This window comes from Capsicum annuum, chromosome 1 (genome assembly GCF_002878395.1).
Source record: "Capsicum annuum cultivar UCD-10X-F1 chromosome 1, UCD10Xv1.1, whole genome shotgun sequence".
NCBI classification, from domain to species: Eukaryota; Viridiplantae; Streptophyta; class Magnoliopsida; order Solanales; family Solanaceae; genus Capsicum; species Capsicum annuum.
Window position 1 is genome coordinate 19328001 of NC_061111.1, and position 13487 is coordinate 19341487.

Below are 13487 nucleotides of genomic sequence, written 5' to 3' on the forward strand. Positions count from 1 at the left end.
AGTCATTCCCTTTGATTCCTATAAGACGTACCTTTTAGTCGAGTCATCTCCCTTGATTCCTAGTAAGACATACCTTTTAGTTGAGTCATCTCCCTTGATTCCTATAAGACGTACCTTTTAGTCGAGTCATTCTCCTTGAACCCTAGAAGACGTATCTTTTAGTCGAGTCAATTCCTTTGATTCCTATCAGACACACCTTATAGTCGAGTCATTCTCCTTGATTCCTATAATGATGTGACTTTCCCAAAAGTCCTTTGATGATAAACTAGGGCAAAATTTAATTCTTGTGTTGGAACTTCACTTTTCTGGCAAATGAAACCTCTTTATAATAATCTTTGTTTGGGATAATTTTCTTTTAGTTTTGATGTGATTTCAGGAGCCTGCCTGAAGGGCAGAGCAAATAAATGAAAAGTCAAACAACATGGTGAAGAAGTTGAAACTCAAGCAACAAGGTGAAAAGTTGGAAGTTAACAGATTGATGAAATAGCAAGTCAGAAGCCCGCCTGAAGAACAAGGTGATGAAATTGCAAGTCAGGAGCCCGCCTGAAGAACAGGGTGATGAAATTGCAAGATAGGAGCCCGCCTGAAGAACAGGGTGATGAAATGGCAAGTCATGAGCCCGCCCGAAGCACAGGGCAAATAAATAGAAAGTTAAGCAACAAGGTGAAGCAATTGAAGACCAAGCAACAAGTGATGAAATTGCAAGTCAGGAGCCTGCCTGAAGAATAGGGTAATGAAACTCAAGTCAGGAGTCCAACAGAAGTTGTATAGATAGGATTTTGTAATTTTATTTATGTTTTAACTTGTAATTTTCATTTTTGATAACGGAACCTCGATAGAACCTCACTCGACTCTCCAACTCGGTATAGTCCATTTTCTTCCAATCCTTTGAGACACCGTCACTTGATTCCTCCATAACTTGGGTAGGTAGGATGTCAAAAACCCGGTTGCCCTTCTTCCTTCTGTTTCTTTCTTTAAATAATGGTTGGGTCAAAATTTGGTCTCGTTGTCTGCTTTTTTTTTGGTTTGAAAACACTTGTGTTTACCCCCAAAAAGAGGCATGATGTAGACACCTAATTTTGTCTCCCCCGAGAGTCACTTTTACTCGTTTTACCTTATCCTACCGCGTACCCTCAACTGTGTATCACTCCAACAAAAGACAAGATTAACAAAATTCTCAACAAACCCAACAAATTTCTAACAAATCAAGAACCCACCAATCAAAAGTGGACAACACACACCTACCCCACATCCCTATCCACGTGATCCCCACCACCAACCCTACTCCATTTTTCTTTTTCACGTGTTTTCTAAAAACACCATATTTCCTATCTTTTTCTATTTAAACACACTAATAACAAATTGAGGGGGATCCCACATTGAAAAGGAATTCCAATTTTTGGTTTTCTTTTTCTGGACTCTATTTTTTTTCTTTTTCTTCAAGAATCCATACTCACCATCACAAAAACACGAGATACTCTCACAGAATTCTCACTCACCACTACACATACACACTCTTTGATTGAAAAAATAGTCCCTTATCCCCTCTTTGACTAAAAAATCGCACACCACACACGAGAATGGATGTAGACTGAGAGAGAGAGAGTCACGAACAGAGTGAGAGAGTAAGACGAGAGAGACAGACGGGGTTTGAATCGGCGAGGGTGGACAGAAATCACCAAGAATCAGGTGGGTCAAGTTTTTCCCGATGACCTGTTTGCCGAGCTGTCCATTTCTAAATATTTTCAGGCGGCTTTAGCTAAAGAGCATCAAAAATCATCGGAGAGCTGACCATTTAATCAATTTCTGCCCATCGTTGCTCTCACCGGAATCTCTTTGTTTTGTTTGATTTCGGTTTAGATTCGGTAAGATTTTGGATGCGGGTGTTCTCGGATTTTTGTAGATACAGTCTCGGGTTGTTCGTTATTTCTTCCTTCTTAGGATTCAAATCTGACTGGGTCGTTATTCCTCAATATCGGAGTTGGAGTTGGTCACTGTTGAGGCCCTATTCGGAGTTCTAAAGTTTGGATTTTCTTAAATCTTATTACCAATGAAATCAGTTCTTCAAAGGTCTATCTCTTAACTCTACTTTTGAATTATACCGAGGTGGTTAATATCGTAATTTTGTGATGTGGTTTTGAATATTTTGAGCAAAACGTTGATTGTTGTTATGGATGTGAATGATAGCTATGCTTAAATGTTTGAATCCTCATTTGGGTATGTGTTCGATATTGATTTCGGATGTTGAAAAAGTATTTGATAGTCGAATTGGTTGTTTGGGGGTCGGGATCGAAAATTGATAATCGAATAAGTCGAAGGTTGTTTATTGAATGCTTGAAATGAGTGTTGAATGGTTTGGTTTTATTGCTTTTGGATAGAATGTATCATTTAACCGGGGAATGCCCCGAGACACATTGTATTTATTCACCGAAAAATACCCCGACGTACTATGTTGGCAGAAGACATTCGTGAGAAAGGCCCCAGGCGTCGGATAAAGCCTGGGAGTGTAGTTAGGATTAGTATAGGTTAGATAGGATTTATTTTTCGTATTTTTTTTATTTTGGGTATGTATAATCGGACTGAACACTATACTTTGATTCATTTTTTTTGGTTTGTTTGTTTGTTTGCTTTACGTGCTTCTTTGTGGTTTGTACATTCGTAGTGTCAAAATTAGCCGATACACTCCACCAAGCGATCGTGGTCGAACCACGGGATCGAGGGGTGCCTAACACCTTCCCTTTGGTCAACAGAATTCCTTAGCCGGAATCTCTATTCGCAAACCAGTTTAAAGAATCAAATGGTTTTGAAAAGGATTTTCCAATGGTGACTTGGCAAACCAGATTATGCCAAGTGGTCTGATTTTGAATGTAAAAACAATCCTTCTTCGAAACAAATCGTTTTCTTTTGTCACTTAATAATAAAAACCCTTTCAAACCTTAAAATATTCTTTTGGTGTAAAAAGGGGCGTGACAGCGCTTTGCGCAGTCATAAGAAATTAATAAATAGATAAATAATTTTTTTCTAAACTTAGTTACGATGAATACATAAAAATATTATTGTTATTATTAAATATTAATTAAATTGATAAATTACACATATAAATCTTCTTATTGAAATTTTGTTGGTTTATTGGTTGCCTTTTTTAGAATATTCTATCATTTTTCTTTTTATGTTTTTATGTCCAATATAAAAATCTTCAATTTGAACTTGTTCTTTAATAAGGGTTATTAGTTGTGTCAATAAATAATTTTTTATCATAAATTGCTCTGCATAACATGCAACTTGTAAGTTTTTCAATTTTGGATTTTTATATTTGTGGTTAAGACCTTTATTGGAGTATTTAAAGGTAGTGATATAGATTGCATACACTTATACTCTTCTTTATTCCAGCTTTTTATTCTCTAAAGAGGAAAAGTGATCGGAACTAAGTCCCAAATTTGGGACTTTAAAAACTGAAAATATTATTACGCAATAAATGAGGCGTCAAGTACTCCTTTTGTTCCTTTCTATTAGTGATAGTTTTTTTTTTATAGTCAAATAATATGAACTGATCAACATTTTACGACATAGTACATTTTGCATGATTTTTAAATATTCAAATTTTAATTTTAATATATTAAATTAATATAATTTAATTTAACTTTAAAAACCAAAGAAATTGATTCTCAATAAGCCAAACATGATAAAAAAAATAGATGGGAGATAATATTAAGTACAATTCCATTGGTTGATGCAAGCCTCCTAGGTCGTGATTTTTCTTCATTTTTCCTCCGCCTTTCTCTTGTAACTTTTTCTGATTTTTAAATATACTACTTAAATTTTATTTCACAAAATTTAAAATTTGGTATTCCCAAAAATTATTTGATATCCTAATGGCACACAAAACAGGTATAGAAGACTAACTTGATGCACAAGTTCTCTGCAAATTATTTACATATATGTAGTGGTTAGCCTTAAACTAGGTGAATTTGGGAAATTACCCTCTCCATTTAATTGTTTTTTGGAAATAAAAAGTTACCAAAAATACAACACGATTAATTTAAGAAAACCTTCTCCACATCAAGTTAGGAGAAGATTTTCTATAAAAAGGCAGCTACCCTTTGCTACGTTATTACTCACAATCATTCTATTACAAAGTATTAACAAGAAAGTGAAAATATTATTATGGATAAGTGGATGAAGCTTTTCGTTCTTGGTGCTGGCTCTTACGGCAAAGTCTATTATGCAGTGAAGTTCCATTCTTCTTCTTTATTTGCTGAAGTTGCTGCTATTAAATGTTCAGATATTCGTTGTTCGTCCTCACTTGAACTAGAAGCAGAAGTGTTGACAACTCTCAAAGATTGTCCCAACGTGGTCCAGTTTTTTGGAGTATCGGTCAGCATGGCTAATGGTATTCCAACTTACAATCTGTTTCTTGAATATGCATGTGGCGGATCACTCCATGATTTGATCACCAACTCGAAGAGAAGAATGATAAAGATGACAGAACTGGAAGTAGGTTTCTATGCATATCAACTCTTGAATGGGGTTCAACACGTTCATAAGAAAGGGTGGATTCATTGCGATATCAAACCCGCTAATATTTTGGTTTTCGATAATGAACGTGATGGGATGCACCAATTGAAATTGGCCGACTTTGGATTGTCATTGGAAGTGGGTGATGGGATGGCTTATGTGACTGGACGTTCATTAAGCAATCGTGGGACTCTACTTTATGCGCCTCCAGAATCTTTGACGTGTGGTTTCCATTCCAAAGCTTATGATATATGGTCGATAGGATGCACAGTGGCGGAGATGATGACTGGGAATCGTGTTTGGATTGATCAGGGTACGAAGGAATATTTGGAGTGGCAGATTATGAACAAAGACCCCGTGATTCCGAACAACGTTTCTGCGATTGCTAGAGATTTTCTACGCAAGTGTTTGATAAACGACCCTCTAAGAAGATGGACGTCGGAACAGCTACTCCAACACCCATTTATTCAGCAAGCATTATGTATTTCGATGCCTAAAACTCAAAGAGTAACCAGGTTTAATCCATTAATTGGTTGCAAACTTCCAATTCCAGAGGAGGACTTCATCAATTTACTCTTTGAAAGAGTTTAAAGATATGGTGGATCGAATAGGAAAGAAACAACGCTTAGATAGTGCATTATTTAGCGGAATCCAAAATTTTGTATCATACTTGCTTGTCAAAATGAGTAATACAATAGCCATTCTATTCGTTAGAAGGATCTCCTCGAATGTTTGTTACTTTCTATAGTTACTTGTAATGTACCAAATAAAAGTAATAGAGTAGTTGTTTGTTTCTTTTGAATAATGTTAACTAGATTCAATTATTGTAGTTAGATTCAATTATTTTGTGAAGACAAGTGTATAGAAAGATGCCAACTAATTAATCAAAATGAGTCGATATATAGATAATGAAATTTTTAACACACGTCTACATCAATTTAGTGCATCCCCGCCTTATCAAAAAGTTTCAGTATGTAGGTGGAATTCAGTAAGTAAATTATCACTCGTTATTATTATCATTACATGTTTATGTATATTTTAGATTTTTTACTGATAATTTTATATTGTGGCTGTAGGTGGTTATAATTTATATGCCTCATGAATATATAGAGCGTTAATATATGGGCATATATTATTCAAAAAAATCAGTTGAGTTTAGCTTGGGAATCTTGGGAATGGAGATTATGAGAAAGAATTGGAGTTATCGGTACCCCATCGTCTTTGATATTTGACATAGCAAGTGGTGAAATCAGACTATGAGTATTATTCGAGAATTATTACATATATATATATATATATATGGCTTTTACAGATGTGGCTCTTCAAATAATTTTTATATACAAAATGAGTATCATTTTTTGAAGAGAATTTTTGATTGACCATCCTAAAGTATATGTGGCTACGCCAATGGCCATAGCCTATTATGTAAGTATATCATCACCTGATTTCTGTCACTACACTTAAATAGATTACATAGAAGTGTTGCTAGGAAATGGATAATTTATTAAAGGAACTGATGACCTTTTCTAATTTAGAGTTTATGTTATCTTGTTGAATCTCATGTGGCTTCATGCAAATTGTAATACAGTACCTTAAAGTTTTTTTGGTTAATATTCCATCTTTTGAAACAACAATATTAAAATGATATATAATGAAGCCATGAAGAGATACCAAATATGGGAATGTCGCTATAATTTATGCCTTTTCTTTTGCTTGAAATGATATACTATAATAAATACCTTTCCAAACATGATCTTAATTATTTTTGTTATAAATTAAAATGGTTAATATTAACACAAATTAATATAACATCATTAAATTTAATTGATAATATCACACTTAAAGAGATTGGGGCTAATTAAATCCACTCAATTAAAGTACACAACACATATGAGTGATATATTCTTGATCTTGAAGAGTTAATTTAACATACATGATAATATTTTAACTTCAATAAATCTTAATTAGATCATTCCAAACAAAAAAGCAGACTACTGGTACACAAACAATATCACATGTGTATTTCATATAAATTGTCATAAAAAATAATGTTGCAAAATACAGACATATCGAAAATTATCTTATAATAAAATTACACGGATATCGTTCATTTCATGACTTTGCAGTGTATTTTTCGTATAAATCTTCACTTTTCTACTATTTCAATGCATATGTACTATGTATAGTTAGAGAGTGTAGTTTATTTTAATTTCAAGTAATTTGCTAATGCAAAATTTTTGTACTACAAATGTATAAAAAATAAACTTATGTTTTTACATTTAAGGCCAAAAAAAGAAGTCCGTTATTGTCCTTGATGAACAACTTGGATGTTAAAATGAGTAAATTAGTAATCATAAGTTTTCACAGCTCCTTGAATCAATCACCAGCCATATTAACAGAATAGAAGTCCAACATATAGTACCTACCCAAATATATAAACATGCACATAGATATATTTAACTATAGTTTTTTTTTTTTTTTTGAATTGTTATGCTATTTCGTCACACGGTGACCAATTTTAGGATATATAAACTTTAAAAGCTATGAGACCCTTTCCTGATATGTAAATGTATTCTGTAAATTTTATTTCACAAAATTTAAAACTTGATGTTCCCAAAAATAATTTAATCACCAAGTGTGCACAACACATGGATGTAGTACTATATGCTTCTCATTTTGCTTGGTCTATGTTGACTTAACATTTTTCTTAAGAAAATATTCATTAGAAATTTATGTAACTAAATTAACCTTATCAAATATTAAAAATCTAAATATGACTACTAAGTGATAAAGTACTTTGTGAAAGATGTATTGAAATAACATGATAAACTTTTCTTGATCTCATAAATTGGAAAGCTAAATTAAAACAACCATTTTCAATAAGGGGGCAAATAAAATGAAACTGATGATTGGAGGATTTTCACTCTATAAAGAAGCAACTACCGATTTGTTATTATTCACAATCTTTGTATTATCAAAGTAGTAAGAAGAAAGTGAAAATATTATGAATCAGTGAAAGAAGCTTTACGTTCTTGCTGCTGGCTCTTATGGCAAAGTATATTATGCTGTGAAGATCCATCCATTCTTCTTCTTTGTGTGCTTCTGTTAAATGTTCAGATATTCACCGTTCTATTTAACTCCGACGAGACGCCCAAATGTTTGACAACTCTCAAAGGTTGTTCTTAGTCCTTAAGTGGTCCAGTTCTTTGGAGAGGAATGTAAAGATGTAAGAATTGGAAGTAGGTTTTTGCACATATCAACTCTTCAAGGGTATTCAACATATTTTCGTTTCGATAATGAACGTGCTGCAAGGGTCGCCCAAGGTGAATTAATCCAGTAAAGCTAGCTTTTGCGTTAGAACTAAATTTTGAATCCCCAAAAATTAAATAATAATAATAATAATAATAATAATGAATTTTATGATTGTAGTTTCATTTAATTATTTTTTTTAGGCGTATTGAAGATTTTAGTTTTTATTTAATTAGACAAGCTAAGATTTGAGCTGAGTCAATCTATTTAAGAGATTTGCGTGCAAAGTTCTTTCATATTATCCGGATTGGGTCCCTTTCCAGTTCAGTATTTCTCTCAAGTGAGATTGCAAGGTCTACTTTGGAGTTATTCAGATTCTGTTCAAGTTCAAGCTGTCTTTAGAGACACACACTCAGAGTGGTTTCTCAACTTCTCCTTAAGATCAGAGCATTACACACAGTTTTTCCGTAAGTTCAGAAACTTGAATGGTTAGAGCAACCTTTACATTTTCAAACTTATCAAGATCCGACTTTCATCTAAAATATCTTTCTCAGTAGTACGATCGGTTCACGCAAGGAGTCAATCAAGGAATGGTCATTTAAGTTTCACTTAATGTCAAAGGAGGGCACCTCTTCGTTATCTCAATCTTCTGATTTTGCCATAAATGCAAAGAGAGAGTTAAAAGCATCATCATATATAGTCCTCCACAACCATCATGGATGTCCAGATTCGTCAGACTCACTAGATGAGTCTCCCTAAGTAACAAGAGCTTGCTTGACCTCTCCTTTTTTGATTTTTCTAGGACCCACCGTTTGCCTTTATCACCACTAGTCTTGACCTAATCCTTGTACTTCATTTTTTGCATTGAAAAATCTTTAATGAAGTGCCTTGGTTTGCCACACTTGTCACAGAGAGGTCATTTGCATTTGCAGCTCTGCTTGAGTTTCCTTTTCTCTTGTGAAATCTATGAGTAAGATAAGCCATGTTCTCGTCTTCAATTCACTTGAATCTCCCTTTGCAGCATTAAGAGCCTAGGTTTTCTCCTTTTTGACTTCCTTTTTTCCTTGTTTCTCCATCTTCTTCAGTTTGGGAGTTTTCACGCTTCCAATCAACTCATCTATTGTGAGAGTCTTGAGATCTCGAGCTTCCGTAATAGCATCAACTTTTCTCTCCCAGAACTTAGGGAGAATGCTAAATATTTTTCTCACTTGTTTGTTTGTCTTGGTCATTGACATTGCAACTTGTTTGTAAAAGAGGTGAACCTCGTATGCATTTCATGGATGGTTCGCCTTTGTTACTGTGTTTCAGTAGCTGTTAGGAATAGGTCAAAAGACCTCACCAGATTTTTAGGATAGCATTTTTTTTTTAGTCATTATCCTAGTTTAGTTGTTCCTATTTTCTAGGCATTATACAGTTTTTTCAGCAGTCATTTTTCTGTTTCAGTTGTACTGCTACTCTATTTATTCTGATTGCTTGAAGCTAAATAAAACAGCTCTTTCAATCACAATCATCTGACTACTTCAGTTCATAACATTGGTATCAAGAGCCTTACTTCTTAAGGGACTTGTGAGAGACTTGTGAGTGTTTATTTTTCTGAGTGTTTATCCAAATTTGTGGCTTCAAAACACCATTTAAACAATGGAGAATGCATGTTCTTTTTCTGCTATGGCTCCGCCAATTTTCGACGAAGAAAATTATCAAGCATGGGCAGTAAAAATGCAGGCTTATTTGGAGGCCTGCGATTTGTGAGTGGCTGTCGAGGAAGACTATGAAGTGCTTCCTTTGCCAGAGAATCCAACCATGGCTCAGATTAGAGCTCACAAGAAGAGGAGAACAACAAAGTCCAAAGCAAAATCATGTCTCTTTGCTGCAGTTTCTACTACTATTTTCAGTAGAGTAATGACATGTAAATCAGCCAAAGAAATTTGGGATTTCATCAAGAAAGAGTAGAGAGATGAAAGAATCATAGCAATAAAAGTACTGAACTTGGTCAGAGAATTCGCGATGCAGAGAATGAAGGAATCCGAAACCATTAAGGATTATTCTGACAGGTTGCTTTTGATTGCAAATAAGGTAAGGATACTTGGAACTGAACTTAATGACAATAGAATAGTTCAAAAGATTCTTGTAACCTTACCTGAAAGATATGAGGCAACTATTGCTTCATTGGAAAATACTAAAGATCTGTCAAGGCTTAGCTTGGCGAGTTATTGAGTGCTCTACATGCATAAGAACAACGAAGGATGATGAGGCAAGAGGGATCCATCGAGGGAGCCCTGCAAGCAAAGTTGCAGCCTAGTTCAGATTCTGTTAAGGGTAATAAAGAAAAAGGAAAGAAAGGAAATTATGGAAACTATGAAGCTACATCTGAAAAATGCTACTGCTACCGCTAACAACAAAGAAGGAAAATATCCTCCTTGTCAACATTGTGGGAGGAGAAATCATCAACACTTCAAGTGTTAGAGAAAGCCTGATATGAAATGCCAAAAGTGTCAAAAACTTGGTCATGATGAGATTATCTACAAAGAGAAGCGTTTAAAACAACAAAATGAAGCACAAATTACAGACCAAGAGTGAGAAGAGCAATTGTTTGTGGCTACCTATTACGCAAGCAAAAGTTCAAGTGAAAGCTGGCTTATTGATAGTGGTTGTACGAACCACATCACCAGTGATGAAAAGTTTTTTAGAGAGCTTGACAAATCAATTAAATCAATAGTCAGGATCGAAAATGAAGAATACCTCCCAGCGACAGAAAAGGGGACTGCAACAATTGAGAGTTATAAAGGTACAAAACTTATTTATGAAGTTTTATTTGTTCCTGAACTTGATCAAAATTTACTAAGTGTTGGACAACTACTGGAAAATGGATTCAAATTATTATTTGAAAACAAGGCGTGTCTAATCATCGATCCTAGCGGTCAGGAAATGTTTAGAATCAAAATGCAGGAAAAAAGTTTTTCCTTGAATCCATTGGTGGAGGAACAAATAGCTTTTACAAGTCAGTCCTCCGTTGCGGAAATGTGGCACAAAAGGTTGGGGCATTTTCATCACAAAGCTTTGTTGTTTATGCAAAGAAGCAAAATGGTAAGTGGTTTACCAAACTTGGAGGAGCATCTCTCAAGCTGTAAAGCTTGTTTGCTTGGCAAGCAAATTAGGCTTCCATTTAAAAGTTCCATATGGAGAGCTACAGAGAAGTTGCAACTCATTCATACCGATCTCTGTGGTCCACAAAGAACTCCATCGCTCAATGGCAGCAGGTATTATATTATCTTCATTGATGATCTAATAAGAATGTGTTGGATTTATTTTATGAAGTTTAAGTCCGAAGTTGCTGGAATTTTCATGAAGTTCAAAGCTTAGATAGAAAATCAGAGCGGCTGCAAGATTCAGGTCATTAGATCAGATAATGAAACTGAATATACATCAGATAGGCTCAATTCTTTTTTTGAAGAAGCTGGAATAGAGCACCAGCTCACTGTCCCATATTCTCCACAGCAAAATGGAGTGAGTGAGAGAAAGAATAGAAAAATAATAAAGATGAGGTGCTTATTGCATGAGAAGAACTTGTCGAAGAAATTCTGGACAGAAGCAGCGAACACAACTGTTTTCTTGCTGAATAGACTGCCGACAAGGGCAGTGGAAAAGAAGACTCCTTTTGAGGCTTGGTATGGTGTTAAACCTACTGTAAAAAATCTCAAAATATTTGGATGTATGTGTTTTTCTTAGGTTCCGCAGGTTAAAAGAGATAAGCTTGGTGAGAAGACTGAATCGGGGGTTTTCATTGGCTACAGTTCGATTTCTAAAGGTTATAGGATCTTTCAACCTCAATCAGGCAAGATTGTGCTAAGTAGAGACGTTCAATTCCTTGAAGATGAGCAATGGGACTGGAATGAGAAGTCTCGAGTTAAACATGATGATTCAAATCTTGATTATGATGAATCGGTGGATGATTAACCTATTAGGGGAACAAGGTCACTTTCTGATATTTATCAAAGATGCAATGTTGCTGTTTTTTAACCTGCAGGATACGAGGAAGCAAAAATTGATCAAAAATGGATAGATGCAATAAAGAAAGAGTTGGCCATGATAGAAAAGAACCAAACTTGGAAGCTAGGGGAAAGACCGCAAGATAGAAAAGTGATTGAAGTTAAATGGATTTTCCGAACCAAGTTCAATCCTGACGGCTCGATAAACAAGCACAAAGCTAGATTGGTGGTGAAAGTCTACGCACAAGTTTTGGGGAGTAGATTTTTCTGATACTTTTGCCCCAGTAGCTAGATTGGATACAATTCAAATGCTTTTGGCTATAGCAGCACAAAAAAGTTGGAAGATTTTTCAAATGGACGTGAAGTCTGCCTTCTTGAATGGTGTACTGCAAGAAGAAATTTATGTTGAGTAGCCAGAAGGGTTTAGTGTACCAAGACATGAAGATATGGTTTATCTATTAAAGAAAGCTTTATACGGGCTAAAGTAAGCTCCTAGAGCTTGGTATAGCCGAATGGATAACCATTTGCTAGACTTAGGCTTTGAAAAAAGCTTAAGTGAATCAACTCTTTATGTCAAGAAAGTTGGTTCTAACATTATTATTATTTCTCTGTATGTCGATGATTTACTTGTGACAGGAAATAATATAACTTTGATTGAAGAATTCAAGGAGGAGATGATGAAAGTCTTTGAGATGACTGATCTTGGCTAGATGACTTATTTTCTGGGAATGGAGATCAAGCAAACTCGAAATGAAGTCTTTATTTGTCAAAAAATACATGAAGGAGATTCTTACAAAATTTAGGATGGAAGAATGCAAGAGTGTGAGTACTCTGATGAATCAAAAAGAAAAACTGAAAAAGGATGATGGAGCTGAGCTAGTTGATGAAGGAGCATATCGAAGCTTAATTGGATGCTTGATGTATCTTACGACAACAAGGCCTGACATTTTGTTTCCTGTAAGTGTTTTATCCAGATTTTAAATTGTGCAAGTGAGTTGCACATGATAGCTGCCAAAAGAGTGGTTAGGTATCTTAAAGGAACTCTAGCCTATGGTATCAAATTTGGCAAAAGTCAGAACTTCAAACTCTGTGGATATTCTGATAGTGATTGGGGCGGCTCAACTGGTGATATGAAAAGTACTTTCGGTTATTACTTTACTTTTGGATCAAGGTGTTTCTCATGGTCTTCAAAGAAACAGAAAACAGTAGCACAGTCAACAGCTGAAGCAGAATTCATAGCAGCGGCAACTACTGTTAATCAAGCAATATGGCTCAGGAAAATTTTGATTGATCAGCAGCTGGAGCAAGAAGAAAGCACTGCGATCTTTGTGGATAATCAAACTGCCATAGCCATATCCAAAGATCCCATGTTTCATGGAAGGACCAAGCACTTCAACATCAAGTTTTATTTTTTGAGGGAAGTGCAGAAGAACGGTGAAGTGGTTTTTCTCTATTGCAAATCGGATAATCAAGTAGCGGACATTTTTACCAAGTCATTTCATGTTAGCAGGTTCGAGTTTCTTAGAGAAAAGCTGGGAATTTGTAGCTCTTGATCCAGGAGGAGATGTTACTGTATTTCAGTAACTGTTAGGAATGGGTCAAAAAACCTCAACAGATTTTTAGGATAGCAGTTTATTTTTAGTCATTATCCTAGTTTAGTTGTTCCTATTTTCTAGGCATTATGCAGTTTTTTCAGCAGTCATTTTTCTGTTTCAGTTGTACTTCTACTCTATTTAT

The 13487-nt window shown here is 35.0% G+C and overlaps 1 protein-coding gene across 1 annotated transcript; it reads left to right on the forward strand.

Annotated features, from left to right (window-relative positions):
• The first annotated feature begins 4164 nt into the window (after positions 1–4164).
• On the forward strand, positions 4165–5106 carry LOC107853198 (mitogen-activated protein kinase kinase kinase 20-like). The gene has a single exon (XM_016698201.2). The coding sequence runs from the start codon at positions 4165–4167 to the stop codon at positions 5104–5106; it is 942 nt and encodes a 313-aa protein (XP_016553687.1).
• Positions 5107–13487: the final 8381 nt, after the last annotated feature.